This window comes from Diabrotica virgifera, chromosome 3, assembly GCF_917563875.1.
Source record: "Diabrotica virgifera virgifera chromosome 3, PGI_DIABVI_V3a".
In the NCBI taxonomy this organism is placed as follows: domain Eukaryota; kingdom Metazoa; phylum Arthropoda; class Insecta; order Coleoptera; family Chrysomelidae; genus Diabrotica; species Diabrotica virgifera.
In genome coordinates, this window is record NC_065445.1 from 30,728,344 (window position 1) to 30,752,852 (window position 24,509).

Sequence of the window (24,509 nt, forward strand, 5' to 3'; positions counted from 1 at the left end):
TTTCCTAGCGGTGCCTGTTTTTATGGTTATACCTGGGTAAACAGAGAACTTGAATCGAGTCGAAATTCATTTCATTAAATTAATATGTTAATATAGATTAATATTATATTAACATTATAGAATAAAAATTGCTAGAACTCTGCTACGCACCTCCTAAGTAGTTTTTAGATATCATAAGAATTAAACATTTATGTGTGTTTATCTCAATATGTATAAAATGTGACATTCCTTGTTTTTCTCCTGTATTCTTCAAGTGCTTTCAACATTATTTTACTATTTTTTAGTTACCAATAATAGTTTTTTAATTCAGTTTATAAAAGGTTTTTTATGAATCTCCAACATTTTTGTGAATGCGTTCATAATTTTTTTGAAAAAATAAAGTTTATTTTTTTGAGCCGTATGTGATGGATTCTTGCGTTGCGTTGCTTGATGGAAGTTCATTTTATCTAACCAAACACTGAAAACTTTTTTTTTCAACAGTTTCACAAAATTTATTAACCTTCGGACTACGAAGACTGGGTCAAGCGTGACCCGAAATTCACTTATTTCTTAATATTTTAATATTTTATGAAATAATTTTTTTACAAATCCGATTGATCGTAAGTTCTCCTTATTTGTTTCAGTCTATTTTTTCGTATATAATTCGTGAACATGCAAATTACAGTTTTTCCTCTACGTAACATCTATGATGCCGGGTCAGTCCTGACCCGGTCTTCGGATTTCGAAAAATATTTTTAATATGTTTGTAGGTACACGTAAATCGCAGCCGTCTCTGTTTGCGGGTATACGTATTCAAATATATGGCCGGAGCGAATTTACCTATGCCCGTTTTCTGTAAGGTATTAAAATCTGGCCGCCGCAGCGAACTAGTGTATACCCATGGGAAACCATCTTAAAAAATTTAAATACAATAATTTAGGATTATAATGGTTATGTTTGTTTGTTTTTTGTTGAATTAAAGATACTGTTTATTAATACTGACTATTTAAAACATCCTTATAAATAAAATGAGAATGGGTCACGCTTGACCCATCTTCGTAATCTAAGTAAGTCAAATAATCTCCGTACTCCGAAGGTTAAACTCCGTTCGCTCAGCTCAGACGCATTTTGACAGAATCAGAGTAGGAAACATACAGCACAAAAGTTCCTACTTCATCTTATAAATAGCTCAAATAAACTTACTCTTTCATTAAAAAAGATGAATTATTGAAAACAGTGGAAGTATACTAAACTCATACAATTTTGTGGCAATTATTTCCTTAAAATATTTTTATTTTGTACAATAAATAATTTTCTTGTTTGTTATCAATACATTATAATACAGTATGTGCCAAAACAAACGACACTGAAAAACTAAAGCTTTATTAAACATGAGAAATTAAATAACAACATTTCAAATAATGCGAATTTTAAGTTTTTCTTCTATCTAAAATGTGTTCAAAGTGCTTGCCATTGCGTTCCAAGCAGTACTCATAACGCTTAAAAAGATTGCTTAGCATATTATTTAAAATAGGCTGCTGCGTTCTTCTGAATAAGGTCAAAATTTTTTCACGTAGTTCATCAATAGTTGCCGGTGGGTTTTCTGTAAAACGGCTTGTTTCAGCATGCAGCATACCCCATACGTAAGCATCAAGTTGTTAGATCAGATGAATAAGAAGGTAAGGAAAATTCGTGTTACGGGAAATTACGCGGTCCTCAAAATTTTCTCGAATCATATCTAAGGATGCTCTGGTGGTATGACAAGTAGCCCCATCCTGTTGGAACCATTGGGTATTCAACTGTATGTTTCTGGCACGACAGAATATTCTGAGATCAATAAAAAATGGTGTCAAAATTTGAAACTCTTCCCGAAATTGATTGGCAACCATTAACAAACTAGGTCCATTTGATCGTCAATTCCCGTATGAGCGGAAATAATACTCAATAATAAATATTTTTTCTTGCGTTGTAAGCACCATTTCGAATCTTTTTGACAGTTTGTTAGAATAAACAATGTTTAAAAATACCATGACAACTATTGTCACTTGTTTCTTATGACGCGATTATATTTCACAGGCTTCCTGATTTCAGTGTCCTTTGTTTTGGCGCATACCGTATTATGGTATAAATAAATAATTATTGATTGGAGTAAGGTTTATGTTTGGTACTCCTAGTATTTACTTTTAATATTGGCTATGAGCATATTGTGTGCTTGGTTGTTTAGTAATTTCCAGCCACGTCTAGTCTGTCAAAATATAACTAACTTTTAATAGACAGTTGTGTCTGAGATTAGCGAACCGACTATATAGGTATCAAGTTGTATGAAGCAAAATGGAATTTAGGTTTCTTCATAAATAAGTACGTATGTGAAGTATGTACCTACCAACTTATGGATTTGTCTTACTTTGTAAGAAGGTGGATTTTTCCATAAGATATACTTACTCATAATTATCTTCATCGTCAGTATAAAAAAAACCATTTTCATGAACGTCAGATCCATTGGAATAAGTACTGTTAAACAAAACATCAATATCTTTTTCACTTATTATTTTTAACATTTCTGCTACTTTTGGCCTTCTGAAGACTTGCCCTTTTACATATGTATCATTGGTTTCCGTATTGATAAAAGTTTCTCTGAAAAATTTTTTCATAATTAAGCATTATTTCTTCATGACAAGCCAGACAAAAAGAGCAAGGTAAAAAAAAGAGCAAAAACAAACAATTCAACTGATTTGGTCACATAGAGAAAATGGAGCACAATAGACTAACCAAAGAAGGTATATGAAGCTAATGGGAAACAGAAGAAAGGGAATGCCGAGAAAGACAAAAATAGACCAAATCCATGATATAGGTGAAAAGAGAGACATGAATATAAATATGAAAAACCTTACCCAATAGAAGTATATGGAAGAATTGAATAAAAGACGGAACCCTACACCCGATGCCCTGAAGGGCACTAAGGATTATGAGAAAGAAGAAGAAGAAGAAGAAGTTCTTCATGTAATAAAATCAGCCAAAACTTAGAAAGCAAGCGGACCAGACAACATCCCACTTGATATCATAAAAATGGTATAAGAGGACCATATGAGTGTTCTAGTTAAGGTTTTTAATGATTTGTACACTACTGGTGAAATACCTGAGGGATGGCTGAAGTTTATTATTATAGCAATTCCAAAAAAGCAGCGGGCAAAAAGATTAGACGAATACAGGTTAATTAGACTGATGAGCAACGCATTGAAAATTTGTCTTCGCATTATTTATGGAAGAATATGAAGTCATTGTTAACGAGACCTAGATGAAACCCAGTTTGTACTTATACGCCAGTCAATGGGAGCAAGAATAGGGTATTACCTCCGAATTCTATCCTACTGCATGGATTTTAATGAAATTTTGGGAATAGCCTCTACTTATCTTCTAATTCAAAGTCTACCATATGCCGATGTGTGCTTTTATCTTGGGTTCTCGTGGGTGGAAAACTTTTTGGTTAAAATAACCGCGGAAGTGGCTATAGAACCTATTTCTAAGCAAAAACTGTTCAATATTTTTTTTTGAAAACTCAATACTTTTTGAGTTATTCGTGGTTGAAAATTTGCCATTTTCATTAAAAAATGACACCTTTTCGAACGGTTTTTCGCGAATACCTTAAAAACTATTCATCTCACTAAAAAAACTATATAAAACATTTTGTAGCTTATAAGAAAACAAATATATTCTTTTCGTCATAAGTCTTCTAGTTATAACACAAAAAGAGATATGGTAGGTGAGAAGAGTTTGTTTTTTTGGTGCATGCTCAAATAGGTGTATTAAACTTGAAATAATAGAAAAACGGTCGATTGTAGATGTATAACGCTTCCAATACCTTTTTTAGTGCTTAAAAAGACCTTTAAAATGAACAATATTAACTGTCGATTACATTCAAACTAAGCGAGATATGCTGCAAAAAAATTGATGACCAATGTATTTTAAGAAAAAATGAGAAGTATATTTAACCCTTCATCCACCAGAATTTAAATGCATCGTTTTCCGTCTACTATACTTTTTATTGTAGTGTTGTTTCTATGTTCAAAATGTTGGATGGGTTTAAAATAAATGGTTTTTGCAAAAAAAATAAGATCAAATTATAGAGCGCATTTTAAATTTTCTTAAAAAGCTTCCTTTTTCTCCCTGTAACGTGAAAACAATGAGACATACAGTAATGAAAGGCAAAAACAAAATTTTTATCTAAAAAAGACCTATATTTTGTTTGATATCTTTTGTTCGTATCTCGTATTATTTTTGAGTTACATGGAGAAAAGGAAGATTTTTAGAGAATTTAAAAATGCGCTCTATAATTTGATCTTATTTTTTTCAAAAACCATTTATTTTAAACCCGTCCAACTTTTTAAACATAGAAAAAACACTATAATAAATAGCATTGCAGAAGGAAAACGATGCATTTAAATTCTGATGGATTAGGGGTTAAAATATACTTCCCATTTTTTTTTAAATATATTTCTCATCAATATTTTGCAGCATATCTCGCTTAGGTTGAATGTAATCGACATTTAATAATGCTCATTTTAAAGTTCTTTTCAAGCACTCTAAAAGGTATTGGTAGTATTATACACCTTAAATCGACCGTTTCTCTGTTATTTCAAGTAGAATAACCGATTTGAGCATGCACCAAAAAAAACAAACTCTTCTCACTTCCATCTCTTTTTGTATTATAACTAGAAGGTTTATGAAGGAACGAGTCTCTTTGTTTTTTTATAAGCTACAAAAATATTTTTAATAGTTTTTTCTTAGATGCATAGTTTTTAAGGTATTCGCAGAAAACCTTCCGAAATGGCCGTTTCAATGAAAATGGCCAATTTTCAACCACGATTAACTCAAAAATTATTAAGTTTTCAAAAAAAATTATAAAACAGTTTTTGCTTAAAATTAGGTTCTCTATTCACTTCCGTGGTTATTTTTACCAAAGAATTTTCCACCACCGAGAAGGGGTTGGAACCACCCCCAAGATATAAGCGCACATCGGCATGGGGTAGACTTTGTTTCCTGATTTATTCCCTACTTACTCTGAAAATATCAAGTAAATCGATGTAGTAGGATGGAATTCGGAGCCAAATATCCTCATTGACTGCCCTATTAGGAATGCGCTGGGTACCTGTGAGACACGTAATGTTAAGATAGTAGGTACATATTATTTTAGAATATTAAAATAATTTTAAAAGCGCAGTAAAAAGAGTAGTAACAAACAATACCTTTGTTCTGAAGAAACAAAAGAGTTGGTATTTAAACTGCTTCTTTGGTCCTTATTTATTTAAATAAAACTATATTTTTCTATATCACCAGAGTTATATTTATATACATCTTTAAATAGTAACAATAATTTCAATGTTACTCGAGGTTACTAAATCCAAGTGTTCATAACACTTTGATTATTCACTATGAGTAAGGTTTAAAGTTTAAACATTAATTGAGTGAAAATTATACAAAGCGTCATAATATCACTACACCTTACCTTAATACTGGATCACTATAAATAATTTCTTTATACTGCTTAATAAGTTTAGCTGTATGTACAGATATTTCTATACCAGATAAGCACAAATCTATAGTGGGATCAATGATTTCTTTCCAAGACACTCCCCCACCTAATCTTTTGTACGCTGTCCAATATGCACGAATTTCTACAGGTACTATTAATTTTCCTAAAAAAAAGTGTATGAAGAACTATATTCGGAGATGTTAAAATAATTGTTAAAATGTTATAATAGTATGATTTTAAACATGCAATCGACAGATGAATATTCTTGAGAAAAATTATGAAGTTTCCTCGTAAATCGTAAACACTGACTAAAAATAATTACACTTTTATAAAAAGGAACTTTTTCTACGACCGTTTAATAACATGCTCATTATTCACTATTTTTGAATACATAATAACGCCCATTACTTTACACGTATGTAATAGTTCATTACTAACGGGCTGAAGTTACTCACGAGCTGAAATCAGGTTCAAGTGGTGAATGCCACTTTTAATAAATCAAATTACTTATGCGAATTATTTATGTGAATATTATTTAAATGAATCTTGCTCATTTTATACAATTTTTAGTGTAATTTATATCAATAATTAACTTCAAAAAAATTTCAAAGGATTTTTAACTGCAACAATAGGTCAGTATGTTTTTTACTGTTATACCTACTTTGTAAAGAATATTTGCTACACCGCCCCTGACGAATGACTAAAAGAAATAAGAGGTTCGGACAACAACAGCATAGAGGCCCGAATATGGGCGAAATGAAGTATTTGATTAGTCAGTCGAATATAGTATTTCGTGATATACAGATATGTGTACCTATTTATAAAAATAAATGTATCTATAAATTCTCATTTTGCCTTTAAAACACGTGCAGAAAGGTAATTTCTCACTCGTTTAAATTGCGGCACTCGCTTGCGCTCATACCTTTTCTCGTTCTTGCTCAACTTTTCAAACTCGTGTGAAATTAGTACCTTTCTGCACTTGATGCACAATACACTATAACTTTTTATTTTAGATTGTACATTAATCTATTTACCTGCGGTTTGATTTGCAATTCCATGTAATGCCATGTGATTCTCCAAAGATTCAGTTGTTGAATTTTGAGGTGGTTCCCTTGCATTCAACACAAACACCTCACCCGTGCTTTTATTAAAAAAAGTCATTACAAAATCCCCTCCTGTTTTGCTTAGATCTGGTTTTGAAACAGTTTCACAGAGTAGGGTAGCTATTGCACTGTCAACAGCATTTCCTCCTTTTGATAAAATGGAACTGAAAATTTAGAATATTAGATGTGCCTAACAAAAGCGCGGGAAAGATTCTTCAACCAGAATATTCTTTTTCTTCCTGGATCTTGCTTTCCAAATATTTTTCCTTGAAGTATGGTTTATAGGAGGGTATATCAGATATATTCTAGGGTATATCAGATTATCAGGAGGGTATATCAGATATATAATACAGATTCTGTATTTGTACGATAAAGCTTGTACATACAGGGTGTCCCAGACTAATTTAGCCACGCTGTATCTCTTAAACGAATAGAGATTTTCGAATGGGACAAAAAGTGGTCTGTTCTACTTGTAATACACTTTAATATGGCGTAGACAAAAATCATCCCCTAAATATTCATCCCTTAGTTACAACCCCTAACTTTAATTTTTTTAATATCACCCTGTATATTTTTTTATAGTTTTGGATGTGGTATTTCATCGTCTATTCAACACATTTTTTGAAAAACAAATCGGTTCGTAAATAACCAAGAAAATATCAGTAGAGTTTTGTTAATTATGTGTCCCAGACTAATTTTTCCAGGCTATGTTTCTTAAACGAATAGAGATTTTCGAATGGGACAAAAACTGATCTATTACATTTGTAATACACTTTAATATGGCGTAGAAAAAAATTATCCCCTAAATATTCATCCCTTAGTTACAACCCCTAACTTTATTTTTTTTTTAAATAGCACCCTGTAAGTTAGAGATGAATATTTAGGGGATGAATTTTTTCTACGCCATATGAAAGTGTATTACAAATGGAATAGATCAGTTTTTGTCCCATTCGAAAATCTCTATTGGTTTAAGAAATGTAGCCTGGATAAATTAGTCTGGGACTCACAATTAACAAAAATAAACTGATAGTTTCTTGGTTATTTACGAACCGATTTTATTTTAAAAAAATGTGTTGAATAGACGATAAAAGATCACATCCAAAACTATAAAAAAATATACAGGGTGCTATTAAAAAAAATAAAGTTAGGGGTTGTAACTAAGGGATGAATATTTAGGGGATGATTTTTTTGTTTGCCTTATTAAAGTGTATTACAAGTAGAATATACCACTTTTTGTCCCCTTCGAAAATCTCAATTGGTTAAAGAGATATAGCGTGGCTAAATTAGTCTGGGACCCCCTGTATATGTGAATTTATAAATATATAATCTCATATATAATCTATATATATAATCTATATATAATATATAATCTATATATAATATGTGGACTGTACTTAATAAGGATATTTTAAGGTTTAGGTTAGGTTCAAATGGGAAAGGTTTTATCAACAGACAATTTTCATATGTATATAAATAGTCTTACCAAACCGTTAAGCGTTGTCGCGCTTCCTCTCTCGAGCACTAATGCCCGTCACACACGAATGGACTGTTCCACGTTCCACGTGTCTCGCGTTTGAACTACCGCGAAGTCGTTTATACCGTATCACTCGCGAATTACCTGTGCGTGCACGAATTGTTATTGCTCGTATCGGTTAGGGGTTATGACTATCTAATTATATTGTCTTATTTTGCGCAGATGTGTTTGCGACTTAGCGGTCGTAGGAGAAGAATTCATGTACCTCCAACACGTGGTGGATGGCACGAGATTATACAAGTTTACCCTCGAGCAAGCAATAGCAAAAAGAGTTTATGTACCCTCAAGTGATGAGTGGTACTCGAGTTGATCCTTGGACGGATTGTAGTAAAAAGTGGCAGATTTTTTCTCTGTCGCGAATCCAAATATAATTGTCAGTCTGTAGGGGTGAGGGTACAAATTAGGAGGTGATAAACTGGTACTACTGGACTGGACAAGGTTGGCTTGAGATTTATTTAAAATTAAGGGGTGTAATTACAGATTCAAACACAGTTAAAAATATAATAATATTTGTTACATGTGAAAATTGAACAGTAATCATTTCGCATAATGTTTCCGAAGTATTGTAACTTTGGAGATTTGGGTGGTCAGTACCGCTTGGTTCTTCTACATTCTTCTGATTTCTGAATCTCCTCATTTTTGACTCGGTGATTCCACGGAATTTTAGGTATTCTCCGATATAGCATCTCAAATGCTTCCAAGTTTCTGCACAACTCTTCATTCAAGCTCCACTATTCAACACCATAAAAAAAGACAAAGAAGACATAGCATTGCAACATTCGTACCTTTATACTAAGACAGAGGTTGTGGCTGTTGAAGAAGACCACATCCCGTTGAAAGTAGATCTAGCTCATTCGATGTGTGCTCTTATCTCTTGGTGGTTGGTCCATTCTTCATTTATTATGGTATCGAGGTAGTTGTAGTGCGTCACTTTTTCTACAGTGGTTTGGTTGTTGTAGAGTTTACGTTCTGTTATCTTTTTTTTTAATGATCACATGCTTTTTCTTTTTTACATTTTTATTGAGTCCATTGAGTCCATATTGATTGTAACAAATAAGCTATTCACCAATGTGAATTTAACCATAAATAATCAGCCAGTTGAAAGAGTTACGTCCTACAAATATTTAGGGGCTTGGTTCACTGATACTAATGACCAGACAAGAGAAATCAAGAGGCGAATAGAGATAGCGAGACAATCGTTTGTCAAAATGAAAAAGTTCTTATGTAGCCGGGACGTAAATATAAACTTAAGAACGAGAATGTTAAGGTGCTATGTTTTCTCTGTTTTGCTGTACGGTATAGAAACTTGGACACTGAAAAAGATAAACATCAAAAACATCGAGGCATTCTAGATGTGGTGCTAGAGGAGAATGTGGAAAATACCATGGACAGAAAGCGTAACAAATCAAGATGTTTTGCTGAAGATGGGGAAGGGATGCGAAGTCACAAAAACCATACAAATGAAAAAAACTGGAATATCTCGGCTACATAATAAGAGGAGAAAAGTACTCTCTGCTAAGACTCATAATCCAAGGAAAAATCTCGGGAAAGAGAAATGTGGTACGTAGGAGGATTTCCTGGTTGCGAAATATAAGGGAGTGGTATGGGTGCAGTTCAATGCAGTTGTTCGGAGCTGCAGCCAACAAAGTTAAGATTGCTGTGATGGTAGCCAACCTCTGATAGGAGACGGTACTGCAAGAAGAAGAATTGAGTCCATATTGTTGACCGTAATACGTGATATTGTTCATAAGAACTTGCGACTTCTAGGTTGTCTGCAAATATTATGGTATCATTACTCGATTAGTGGAATACCTGTTTTAGATTCGTGCAAATCTCTGATAAATATTATTTTAAAGTAGAGTTAGAGGGATTACAGATTTGAGGAGACAAAATACAGCTTTGCCTTACTTCACGCATGATTTTCACATATAGGTCTGTTCACCTTTAACTCTATAGTAAACTACGTATAACTTAATAACAAAATAACTAAAAAATACTTACGTTCCTACAGCAGCACATTCTTTCACGTTGGACACAACGACTCCTTTATTTGGACTCTGTCCAAAGACGTTTCTTGTAATGCTTGGAAGGAATATTATTACAGCGGTTACGGCTCCCACGACTAGCAAAACTAGCATTACGATACATGTTACGATTACCTGAACTTTTTTCTGGTTATACCTAAAAATAATTACCAGATTTACCTATGGAACATCATCTTACTTATCTTCACAATAGTAAAATATATAGGAAAACGGCAATAAATAAACAACATGGCATACAGTATACAGAATTATATACGTATACTACGATCACAATATAAATGCACTATAAATAAACAAACCAAGGCACGTTGAATATTATGAGGAGCATTCCCAAATTATAATTTACAATGTTGTAATATAAATGGGGAGTGCAATTAGAACGAAAAGATAAAATGTTTCGGAAAAAATCAAACAAGGTTATATTTTTCTAAAACTTTTTTTGTTAGTTTATAAATATGTTAAAGTAAAAAGTTCTACTCACAAATTTCGCCGATAATTGTTTATTAATTGTTTAAACAATAACAATTTTTTTGTATAAATAATGTTAAGAATATGGGTGAATTCAACATTTTATTTTGAAAAAAAAATGTTTTTATTTTAGTTCTGATTATGCTGAACCCGAGTCTGACATTACAATTTGCAAATTCAAAATGGCGGATTCAAAATGGCGGATTTTTTCCTAAAAATCCTTAAAAAGCAGTTGTAAAATCCGATTTTTTTTTATAAAACGTATTTGTTTACATATATGTGGATATTTTTAAGAGGTTGCTGAACCTGAATCAAATTTTGATAATTTAAATTATAAAATGACAGATCCAAAATGGCGGATAACTTAAAAAATAGTTGTAAAATCATAATTTCTTTACAAAATGTATTCATTTCTACATATATTTATTTTTGAGAGCTTTGATAAACCTAACTTAAATGTTAACATTATAAACTATAAAATAGGGGATCCAAAATGCTGATTTTCTAAAAAGAACATAAAAGAGAACATTTTTCTAAAACATTTATTGTCTTTATTTTTAACAGGTTGTTGAATCTTAATTAAAGATTAAAAATTTAAATTTCAAAATGGCGGATCCAAAACGGCGGATATTTAAATGAAAAACAAGTAGAATCCAATCAAACAAATATGGAATTTCATTCTTAAAAAAAAAGATAAACAAATAATTTTCACAATAATATTAAAAATTAAAATGTATTAGAAAAAAGAACAAATTATTCAAAATCTATCTCTTCAATATTCAAAAAATTGTTGCAATGGCAATGGGATCATAAATAAAAAAAGTTATTCTTAGTAAAAAGCTCTTCATATTCTAAGACTTTAAATGCAATCATAAAATATAAATTTTTATTAATTTTGTACAAGATATGTCAATAAATAAAAATTTCAGTTAGGAGTAATAAATAGGTACCTATATTTTTCATAATACTGAAAATTTTTATTATGGAAAGTTGTTAGAGATTAAAAACGATGTGTCAATATGCAATTACACTCTTCTAATCGAAATATTGTGAACTATAAAGGTACATATTTATTGCGCGAAATATAATTTTTGACATACATACCTCGTATAATATAGATAAAATATAATATTTTATATTTGCATATTAAGTATTACACCATGCACAGCTATTTATGACGAGTAACTTTCTTCATAAAATTAATAATAAATCAGTTATCGTAAATAATAAGTGAAAATTAAATCATGTTGGGTATAATTAATTTGAAATAATATTAAAAAATCAAATTTTTGATTAGAAGGATATAATTCCGTATTGGAACATAGTTTTTAATTCAAAACAACTTTTCTTTATAAAAATTTTCGATATTGTGAAATATAAAGGTACTTTACTCTTGAGTGAAGTTTATATTTTTTGACATACCTCGTACAAAATTAATAAAATTTGATATTTGATGGTTGCATCTTATGTTATATACGATGCAAAGTATTTTATAAAGAATAACTTTTTTTGTAAAACTGATATTAAAAAAGTTATCAATAGGTTCCAAGTTACGCAGAGATACTGTATAAGAGCTTAAAAAAATATTTTTGTTGAACATTTATTATTGTTGAAGCTTATTATTGAATATATTTTAGGTAAGTTTTACAGAAAAAAGTTTTGATCACTCTGTATATACATTTTTTCAGCTGGTAATTTTCGGTTTTTTATTACATCTTTGTTATCTTTCTTAGTTTTCTCAAATAGAAATTGTTTATTTCATTTTTATACTAAAATTATTCAGTGTTTTTTAAAGACTACATCCTAAGCTTTAAAAAAATATCAAAAAAATTGTATTAGATTTATTCAAACTTGAGTAATACCGTCTTAAATTGGTGGAAATTCTGTAAAACTACGAAGTTTTTAAAAATTACATTTTTTGAGACGGCGTATTATTTGAATTAAATTTTTAAGATTTTTTTTGAATAAAACATCGTTTAGTAAGATGATTGAGAGGTAAGTTGTGCCAATTTGAGAGTTTTTTTAAGTAAAATTGTATTATTTACACATTTTTAAATCATTTTTAAACAAAATTCATGTAAGGCTCACTTTTCGCCCACACCGTACATTTTATTTCTTTTTATTACAGCCATAAGATAGCTTATTACATCTTCTTTCATGTCCAATTTGTAAAATTTCTTTTGATCGATTAGTTAAAGAATTACATTAAAAAAACTCAACCGTGTACTTCTGCCAACGCTAGTTTACAGTGCGCCAATGTGTGTGAGAAAGGTGACTTTAGCGTTATAAATAAAAAATTACAGAAGCTAGAGATTTAATTTTAGAAAAATCTTTATATAAGGTTTTTTTGTAAAATTTTCTGAATTTTTCAATGGTCAAGTCAATTTTTTTCTAAAAGTTATGTTTTCGGAGTTATTTAAAAAAACATCTAACTTCGCTGTTCATTTGTTTAATAAAAAATGAAGCACCCACTTCTCGAGTAGAACTTTTAGATATGTTGTTTATTAAACATTTCTTAATGAAATTACAAAAAGTTTTATCTTGTTTGATTTTTGCCGAAGTGAAAATCCAAATGCACTCCCCTAATATTGTAAATCCCAAATGATAATTTACAAAGTTTAAACATTCTAAATCATTATTTGGGTTCAACGTGTCTTTGTTTGTTTATTTCTAGTGCGTCTTTACTGTGATTTTAAATGATGTAAGGATTTACATTAAATTTGCTTATTTAGTTTTGTCTGATTTTTTTGCATGTCTAGTTAATTGTAGATGATGTTTCCCTGACCTACTAACCCTAACCTGTGCACAGATAAACAGTAATTTTATTTTTCATATAACTGAATAATAATATAATTATTACAATAAAGCAGTGCACATAATATGGTTTTAATTATAGAGGAACTTCATTAGAGAGTTATTGCCAACGTCTTTTAAGTCGACCTGTAATAAAAGATCCTTTATTTTGACATATAAGCATGCGCAGTATTGCGTCTTTTATTTTTGTCTTTTAATAAAATACAGGCCGCCTGTATTTAAGGAAAATTAGATGACACCTTTATTTTAATAAAAGTTCTTTTATTTTAACATAACGTGTCAAAAATGTGAAGAAAGGTCTAACTTCACTTGTATTTTGAATTTATCTTGTCGCTTCTTTGGATTGATAATTTATGTATTGTGGGATTGATATTTGATTAAACTTTCATCATTAAAGTTGTATGTTGGGTTTTATTTGGGTTGGGTTTTATTGATGTTTTGACCCAAACGAATATAGAAAAGAACATTTTATTGTTAAATTGTTACTAATTACAATGATCAGACATAAAATATCAGTAACTCATTTATTAAACTCAATATATTTTACATTTTTCTATAGAAATAAATATTTATTGAAGATATAAGAGATTGAAGATATAAGATCAATAAATTTTAATGAAAGTTAGGATTTGTTAAAATTCTAGATTCAAAATAGAGTTCTATTCAACAGATATATAACAACAGGTTAACAAAATAAAACAAAGGTTCAAGTATTTATTTTTGAAAATTTAATCTTTTATAGATTAGAATCTATAAAGTTTTTAATCAAAAGTATTAATACACTTTCATTTTCATGCCATCTTCTTCTTTTGGTTCTTATCCGTTTCGAATGTTGGAAATCATATAGCAATCGTAACCTTGCTAGCTGCGATTCGAAACAGTTCCATTGATATTCTCCCTCTTCCAGGTCTTCGCTTACCTTTGACTGTACCTTGCAATATGTACTGCAGCAGGGAGTAACGGTGCTGATTTATCATATGTGTCCCAGATACTGCAGTTTTATGTGTTTAATGGTAAACACAATCTCCAATTCCTTCTTCATTCCTCCTTGTTCGTGATCCATTTCATGCCATCAGCATTTGTTTATTTAAACATTGCCAAAAAAATTAATAAAAACCAGTATAAAGCTTAATTCTTCCATTATCTTTTTGTATATCGGGAAGTTTATCTGACAGATTAGAGGTCTTTTCATTTTCAGATAACTAATTATTGGGAAGTTTATATAACAGTATCCTTAGTATCTGTCTTTTCAGCTCCGGATAACTAGTTAACGGGAAGTTTTTCTCTGTCAGATATCTATTAGTATCTAATCTGTCAGATAAACTTCCTGATAACTAGTTATCCAGAGGTGAAAAGAAAGAAAGAGAAGGCCATAATGGATAAAACATCAAACGCCAATAGCATGTATGTATATATTTATAAATTTATTATTTAAAACCTGCTAATGATCATAAAATATTTAAAATCAGTCACCAATATAATATTTATATTTATTTATAAATTTATTAACAAACTGCAGTCCAATAAAAATAAAATTAGTTTAAGCGCTAGCTTTAAATGTCGAACAATAATTTTAAACAAACACACACACAATTTAGTCGCATTAGATTAGCTCCTGGTTGAAAATGTACTGCCACAGCTTCTATATCAATATCAACAGCACACTCATTTGCCAGTATTTCAAAGTTTTCTCTATTATGTACTACTGCAATATGTAAAACTGAACAAGCTGATATTATTCTTTGAATAAAAGGTAACTTGCATCTCATTACATATGGTAAAATGGGAAATCTCTTCACAATACCAAATGTTCTTTCAATAACAATTCTTGAAGGGATTTGTGATGAATTATAAAAACACAACTTCTGTCTGAAAATTCTGGAATGGTGTCATTCGGTAGTTGTAGTTGAGGAATGGATATCCACTATTCCCTAATAATATATTCTCCAGAAATTCCCCATTACATATACCCATAATGCAAAAGTATTTAAAAACTCCTAAAATAGTATTTCCAATTTATTGCACTTCCATATTATTGAACGATGAGTATTATGGGATATATTATGTTGTTCTCTAAATATCTTTAAATGACAAAATAATTAAATTTAACGTTTTACTCTTCAATTATCTTATTTTAATTTATATCGACAAATGGAATTTTATAGGTTATTTTTATATTTACAAAAATATTTCATGTCATTTGTCAAAATAAAAGATTCTTTAACTGCGTTTGCAATACGACTCTTTTAGACCCGTCCTGTATTTGTCCTTTATTAAAGTATCCTGTAATAAAGGATCCTTTATTTGCCGGTGGCAATAACTCTCTATTGTCGTTAGATATTTTAGCTTCTAAATTAGACAATATTGCAAACATCCAATTAAAATTACAGATTCATATTCACTGTTTTATTAATCATTAATAATTAATTCTATTAATTAACGAATATTGAACTCGTATACTGAAGTTTTTGTGTACCAATTATCACTACACAATTTGGTGCATAATGTGGTGTAGTTTTTAGGGGGAGTCACACATTTAATTTTGTAATATAAATATGCAGCCCTTAACTTTATTGTATTTCAAGTGGTTGTAATAATGAGTATTTTTACTCACTCATTGTGTCATAAGTACTCAGGTTTTCGTTTTTTGATAGTTAATATTATTTCCCCTTCATTTCATATCCTTCTAGTTCCTTCCACGTTTGATATCCTTTGAAACCATGATATTCATAGGATTCTTTTATAATTCCAAAATTCAAAAGCAACCAACTTATTCAGATGCACTTGTGTTAGTTTGCATGCTTCCAAGTCATAAAGAAGAGGAGAGAACACGTAACACTGAAGCATCATTCATCCATCTAACCTTATATCTCGACAACAAAGAAACTTTTTAAATTTAATTAATAATGCTCGTGGTATTTTAATACGTTTTTTAATTTCTTTGATTGGGTTCACATTTTATGTTATCCACGTTCTTAAGTATCCACACTCTCAATTACGGTATATTCAATATTCAATTGGATGTTTCCATTTCCTGATTTGGTCATGATTATGCATTTAGTTTTATTCAAATTCATCTTCATTTCTTATTCTTGACAACATTCATTAAGGCATTACATCACGTTCTGTAAATCATTGTTGTTATCTGTCAGTATCTGTATCGTCAGTAGAACGTAAATTATTCAAAACTTCTCCATTGATAGCTATGCCTACTATTAAATCTGATACCGCTTCACTGTAGACACTGAAAATTAGTGAGGACAGCAAGCAACTCTGGTGAACTCCTTTCTGTATTTTAATATCTCGGGTGTTTTTGATGTCAGCTCTTACCTTGGCAGTTTGATTCTAATATATGACTAATATATGTCTAATAACATGTCCTTCTTAATGTCCTTGCATCTCTGGTCAAGAAAATTCAAGCTGAATGAAGCATCTCTTATACAAATTCTTCTTCTTTAGCCCATTTCTGTCCATCTTTGGACATGGGCCTTCCCCAAATCTTTCCATATCTGTCTGTCCTTGGCTGCGCCTTTCCAGTGAGTTCCTGCAGCATTTACAATATTGTTCTTCCATCACATCTAAGGTCTTCCTCTTCTTCCTGTCCACGGTCTCCAGTTTTGTATTTCAGTATTCCATCTTTAATCTTCCTATCTCGCATTGTGGCCGCACATCTCCACTTTAACCCTGTTATAATAATATGTTCAGTTACATTCTTTACTCTTGTTTTCTCTCTTATCCATTTGTTCTGCAAAAATAACTTCTTGTTCTAAATACCATTTCTAAAGCCAAAATATTCAAGAGTTTTAACAATTGTGCTCTGCATTATTTTCAAAAATGTTTTAAGTGCGTAACTCATTAAAGCTATTAATCTGTGATCTGAGCAGGTTGTTGCACTTTTTGGGAATGGCTACAAAGGTCGATTGTAGCCGTTCAACCATTAATATCTTCATCAATGAGTATTACTAATTCGATAGGCACATAATCTCCTCGAGTAGCTTTGCCTTTTTTGTGCTTTTGATGCATATATGACTTCTTCTCGTAATATTTATAGTCCGGCATCATCTTTGGTTATTAGTCACAGTTGTTCTTCTCTTTCATAATTAAATAGTTGCTGGATGTAATTGATTCAGTGACACAATATCTCCTTCACATCAGTAATCCCTTTCTTTGTATTTATTCGGGTCTTTTCCTTTATATTTTCTTCATTTTTCCGCAAGTTAAAAATTTCTACTGCCGTCCAAGGTTTTCTTCCTCCTCCACGTGGTTTGAGGGCTTCTTTTCCAACTGACTTCAACAAATTCTATAAGGGCATGTTGAATTTTTCTCTATTTTTGGTCCAGGGTTAGAGTTTCCGCATTATCTTCTTTGACTTGCCTTAAGTTCTCGTTTATTTTAAATTTAGTTTCAGCGTATGTATTGTCTTATTTCAGCCGCCTTTTATCCCTCATTATATTGGAGATACAGATACTTACATTCTCTAGTTTCACTCCCATCAAGAAAACAACCGGTTTGTGATCGGAGGATATGTCCGCTCCTGGATAAGTGTTGGATTATATTATAGAATTTCTATACCATAAGATATTTCTCTTAATATTGCTTAATATTGCGCTTTTAATATAAAGAATTCTTGTTTTTTTTTTATGATATTTGCACGCTGCAAATGAACATTTCAAGTGGTGGATCACTCTGTAGGATCATTTTGAAGAGGTAAACAAAAATTAAATTTACCACATAGCATAATAATATAATTATAACTGTAAAACAATATATACCCCATTTTAATTATGCAGTAACTTGGTTATGTTATAAATTTAGGCTTTTAAATGAGACAGTGTTAAAATCAGTCTCCATAACCGAATAATGATAATTATATCAATTGTTAATAATTATTGATATATTTATATGAGTTTAATTAAGTTAGTTATAATGCGATTACAACATTATAACTATATTGCAATTACAGTAAAAATGAGTACATACAATACCTACAATTCAGCTAAATATACAGTATGGTGCAAATGTTTAGAATAAATTATATATTTTGTAAGCCAGCGACTAAGAAAAAATCCTGAAATAGATCGATTTTTAATTTTAAATTATGATTTTTTTGGCATATATATCATAATAGTGACGTCATCCATCTGGGCGTGATGACGTAATCGATGATTTTTTTTAATAAAAATAGGGGTCGTGTGCTAGCTTATTAGGCAGATTATTAAATTTTCTATTCAGTAACATAAATATTAACAAAAATATTGGTACATGGTGGCCAAAATATTTTTTAAATTAAATTAATTGACAAAACAAAAAGAAGAATGTTTGTGATAAAATACGTCAGATAACATAAAAAAATATTTATTTGATAAATAAACATTTCTTTCCGCTTAAACTAAATGTTCAAACTGTCAACAGGCAGGGGTGTGGCTGCTTTAACATTGAATTTAAACCAAAAATAATGTTTATTTAATAAACATTTTTCATGTTATTTGACAGCAGTAAAATGTATTTTGAATTAAATAAATTACATACCTACATTCTTCATTTTGTGTAAGTAATTTAAATAAAAAAAAATATTTTGGACACACTGTATAAATAATTGTGTTAATGTTTATATTACTAAATACAGAATTGAATAACCTTTCAAATGAGCTAGCACACGACCCCTATTCTCATTTCAAAAAATCATCGATTATGTCATCACGCCGAGATGAATGATGTCACTAGTGTGATATATATGTCAAAAAATCATAATTTAAAAATAAAAATCGATCTGATTCAGGATTTTTCCTTAAAATCGCTGTCTTACGAAATGCCGAATTTATTCCAAATATTGGCACCATACTGTATACATACATACATACATAATAATTTATCTTCTAGTGTTAGGTGTTGCGGGTAATATAAAATAAGGGGTATAAAATATAGATATAATATTAACAGTTATGGAAATAAAAACTATGAAAAAATGATTAATTCAGTGACTTGGCCTTAAAACATAAAATACACTGAGTCTCAAGAGTAATGCATAAAATTGCTCGAGAACATATTTTCTAATACAGTGGAACTTCGATAAGTCGGACTAATCGGGACCGCGGCCGATCCGGGTTATTGAAAATACGGGTTAGCCGGAGAATATGGTAAAAATTAATAAAATACGGTATACTTACAGATAAACTCCATTTTTGATTGCATAAACATGAAATACGTAATGCACAATATATCTAAGTTACGTACAGTTTTATACAGTATTATTTATTATTTATTTCTTGGTAAAAAACTCAGTCAAAGTGAAAACATGTTTGTTTTTTCTGATGAAAATCGGTCCGGGTTAGCCGGACTTCCGGGTTATCGGAAGCCGACTTTTCGGGGTTCCACTGTACCTGCACTAAGATTGTTCTGAAGCTATTTCCTTGTGGCATTTTTATGATTAGGTAACTATTTAGTGGGAAATAAGCCACAATTAAATTGAAAAAATTATTTTATTAACGTTTCGAAGCACTAAGATTAATATCGCAAAGAATAAAATAAAAAATGATATAAGGAAACATATTTTATTGAATCAAGTTTTTAAAATGAGCACCATTGAGTATGTTGACGCGTGATCTTTAAAATTTCTTCTCTCATGCGTTGTCTTCAATGTTGTCTGACCTATTTATATATATTCATAGCTTTTTTAATAACCCATAAGTAAAAATCTAACAAGTATAAATGCGAAGAACGAGGTGGCCATTTAATAAACCCTCTTTTACCTAGGCATTGATTTGTCGAATGGAAACAGGCCTAATTTACCCAAAGTATCAAAAAGGAGACAAGACACAAGTCACACATCTTCAAGAGTAACATGCCAAATTACATGTGAAATATTTGAAAAAGAAGACATTCGACCAATGTGTGCTTCCAGTCATAATTTTCGACGCCGGCACAATTTTCTTAACCCAGGTCAGTTCAACCAAACTCAGAGTAACCCAAAGAAGAATAAAACAATAATTGTTGTCTTCCATTAGAAAAAAAAGATAAATTTGTTTCATCCTGTCAATAGGGTGGACAGCAGGGTGGCCAATAGGATGGAATTGTGCCCCAAATTTTATCTTTACCATTTTTTTTTTTGTATCTCTTAGGATAAATGGGTAACTGGACTTCCCTCACATTAACCTTCGGATAACCAATGGGGGTAAATTTTGACCCCAGTGCAGGTTTTGTTTAATAAATTCAGACATATTTTCAATTTTAAACTCATTATTTTTTTATTTGACTTTAATATCATTCTAGATACCCTCATATTTTGTAATAAAAAAATGCTCTATATTTTACGAAAAAAAAAATATTTTCTGAATTTGGTGCCACAGACGAACTTCCTTGGCCTTCCATGTTCCAATTTTATATTAAGTAAATAACGTGTATTATGTGGAATTGTATGTAAGAAACATTCCAATACTGAAAAAAAATTGTTTGTTAAACATGGGGCGACGTAAATTAGTGTATATTTTCAAATTTCTTTAGTAAGTTGAGAATGATGATTCCTGTTTTGGTTCAGTTGTAATTAAAAATATGTTTGACTAATGTTTATTTATCATTTATTGATACAATAGTAACGTTAACATTAAGAGTATATTATTTTAATTCTTAAAACAACCTAATTTTTGGTCAATTGTCATTTTTTACTTGGTGTCTTTTTTACCACCGTTGGTCATTCGTGTAACAAAAAAAGGTTGGTCATCGGAAGGTTAATGTCGCACACTGTATACTCATATACCTAATTATTTAATTTCTCAAATTACAAAAATTGAACATACCTTTCTATTTCGACCATTTTGACTGAATCACTTCAACAAATTAACTATTTACTTCTATCAGACTTAACTTATGATCATATAAATATAAAATAGTTGATCTTCAAATATCGGAAAATACAGCGGTTTATTTCATGCAATAAATATTTGAATTTTTATTGACAACCGCGGAAAATACGTCTATTTAAAATTCAGTTACACGTTTTGTTCCATGAGTACCTGTTAAAGTAAATCGGACAGTGAATTTTAATAAAACAGTAGAGAGGTTTTTATTTTGTTCAATGTAACTATGACTACTATGACTAAGAAAAATTTTTGTTACAACTTAATTTTCTTTTGTTTGGTTTGAACAGTACTAAAGGTTGCATTAGTCACAAGAAATATCAAATACGCTGCGAAATGGACAACGTAAAACTCAGTGCTTATGATTAATAATTATGAATGGATTTGCTATACATACTTAAAATTCATACGTGTATAAGAGAAGTCAAAAGTGTCGAAATGAGAAATTTATAATTAGTGCAGTAATTGAAGCGTAAAATAAGTTTTTACCTCCGAAATTTTTTACTATGAACTGATTTACATGAGATTTTGGAATAAGGTTTATCTTACTCTTAACTTCAAAAGTTATATTGACCCGAACTCCGTTTGTTATTTTTAAGGGGTGAAAACGACCCCTTAATGGAAAAATTGAAATTGAGCCATTTTATCGCCAGAAAACGTGTTTAATAATAAAGAGTGACATTTTGAAGTGTTTTCTAACAAAATAACCTCATGTTAAACTCATTTTTATCCCCTTTAAAACGGTACAACCCTTGCAAACAACCCCTAAATCGAAAAAATTTACAAAAAATTAATTTAGTATGACATAAAAAGATTTAAATATACAGTAAACGATATTTTACGTTCTCTGTCTTAATTATCATATTGTTAACCCCCTTTCAACCCCTAAAAACAACCCCTAAATAGAAAAAATTTACAAAAAATTAATTTGGTTTGACAAGAAGACTTAAATATAGAGTAAATATTATTTTTACATTGTCTATCTTAATTATTTAGCTGTTAACCCCTTTCAACCCTTAAAATTAACCCCTCGATTAAAAATTGTATAAAACATTTACACATACTTACCTTCCAAGAATTCAGGCTCCGAAATGTTTAGTTTACTAAGTAGAAAAAAATACGATTAGTTTTTAGGCCATAACTACTTCAATTTTGAAGCTATCACAACTTATAAAAAACCATTTTGAAGGTAATTAAAAGAGCTACAACTTTTTTTATTATATAATGTAGTAAAAACCTTTCATTTTGAAACGGTGAAGGGTCAAAGGGCTCGAGAGAAACTGTGGTTGCGCTACCGCGCGCTCTTTAATCAATCATATCTTCGTCAATTTTTGTGTGATAGGAAAAACAAACAAACCGGATTTTTTGTCAAAAAAAACATAGTTTTTTATTATTACACTTTTTTACGTATCTTTCATTATTTTTGAGATATTATGAAAATAAAGTGGTTTGTTTAAAAATTCGATTTTTTTTTAAAATCGTGATTTCTTTAAAAATATGTGTTCTAAAGCGGCGAAACTGCTAGAATTCATCAAACTCTTTATATTAAAGTTGATTCTAGACGGAACACGATTAATTTTAATTTTAAATCCATTGGTTTGAATCTTATGAAAAATCCACTTATGAAATCCATTGATTTAAAAAAAAAACATTAGATGTTCCTTTTTTTTCATTGCAGCTCACTAATTTTACGTACAAAAGACTTTTAACAGTGCTCATTTTAAAGCTTATTGTAAGCACTATAAAATCCTTTCTCATTAGCATTCATAAAATGTATTCGCTCTCCGCTAGATGGCATTGAATACATCGATTAAATTTCACACAAAATAAAAAACGTCTTTGATCTTCAATATCTCGCTTAATATTGCACTTAGAAAACTCTTTAAAAAACCAATTTGTTTTTTTTTTACCTGCTACAATTTTGTTGATTATAATATTATCGTTAAAATGCATTTATTTTTTAGATATTTGCAAAAAACTGTTGAAAATCGTGAGAATATTCCGAATTTTCAATTACCAATAACTTGAAACGTATTGGGTTTTTGAAAAACCTTTATACAACATTTTTTGCTTAAAAATTAGATCTTCTATCGATATCTAAGGTTATTTTGAAAAAAAATTTCCACCACCGAAAAGGGATGGCAACCACCCCCAGGGTGAAAACCGAGTTCGGGTCAATATCACTTTTGAAGTTAAGGGTAGGATAAGCCTAATTACAAAATTTCATGTAAATCGGTTCATAGCAAAAAATTTCTGAGCTAAAAAGCTTCAATGGCTGCACTAAATTGACTATACTAAATAAGTTATGTACTGCACGTAAATAAAGATTTTATTTGTGAAAGGTGTTCAAGCGTATCTATTCGTTCCATAGTAACAGTATATTTTTAATATCACTTCGATTATAAGATTTAATTGTGTAGTATATAAATTATTGTAATCACCGAATAGATAAATAGTTAGTAGTTTAATAAGTAGTTTAATAAACAAATGTAAGCTAAGAAACAAAGAAATGCAAAAATATTTGAGAAAAAAGTAAACAAAATCTTAAAACAATTAAAGAAACAGAAGGCAATAATGATATAAAAAACATATGGGACAACTATAATGATCTACTACTGGAAGCAGCTAATAAGGTATGTATAACAAGTAAAAAGACAGCAAAGAAACAGACAGCGTGGTGGCCCGACGCAATAAAAAAGAAGGTAAAAATGAAGAAAAAAGCATGGAATAACTGTAAAAATGAAAATAAAACGTAGCAGCAAAAGATAGAGAAAAACTTGGAAAAAGATAACAAGAGTAACCAAACGTTACTCTACAGAACACTGAAGACAATAAAAATACAAAAAACATGAAATATACAGCAATAGAGGCAAAAATGGAGAAATAATAGCACAAACACAACAAATAATAATTAAAAGATGAAAACAACACATTGGCGAACTAATGGTTAAATTGGTGACGAGATATTATACACTTGACATTGGCAACGTAAAACCCAATGGTTCTGATTAATGTTTGATGTATTTGCTACATTTGCAATTTATATAGAGCCCACATACATCACGACATATTTGTGCGGATTGTTGAAAGTTTATTCATCGCTTGAATAGCATGACATTTAGTCATTTAGATTAACATTGTCAATATAGTTTACAACGCTATATTTTTGAACCTCGTTTATGA

General features: G+C 30.3%; 2 protein-coding genes across 5 annotated transcripts in view; one reads left to right on the top strand and one right to left on the bottom strand.

Moving 5' to 3' along the window:
* The window catches only part of LOC114324245 (dipeptidase 1), a 996,635-nt gene that overhangs the window by 257,168 nt on the left and 714,958 nt on the right, over window positions 1–24,509 (top strand). The window lies entirely within an intron of this gene.
* Window positions 1–24,509, bottom strand: part of LOC114324246 (glutathione hydrolase 1 proenzyme-like) — a 189,562-nt gene that overhangs the window by 27,514 nt on the left and 137,539 nt on the right. For 3 of the 4 annotated variants that reach the window (XM_050646395.1, XM_050646394.1, XM_028272039.2), the window contains exons 1-5: window positions 21,267–21,413; window positions 10,148–10,327; window positions 6,544–6,776; window positions 5,483–5,672; window positions 2,422–2,613 (exon numbers count right to left, since the gene is read on the bottom strand). In XM_050646395.1, coding sequence (XP_050502352.1) covers window positions 2,422–2,613; window positions 5,483–5,672; window positions 6,544–6,776; window positions 10,148–10,327; window positions 21,267–21,283 — 812 coding nt within the window. In that variant the 5' untranslated portion in view covers window positions 21,284–21,413. Of the gene's footprint in view, window positions 1–2,421; window positions 2,614–5,482; window positions 5,673–6,543; window positions 6,777–10,147; window positions 10,328–21,266; window positions 21,414–24,509 lie in introns of those variants that run through there. The other variant, XM_028272041.2, reaches the window with a different exon arrangement.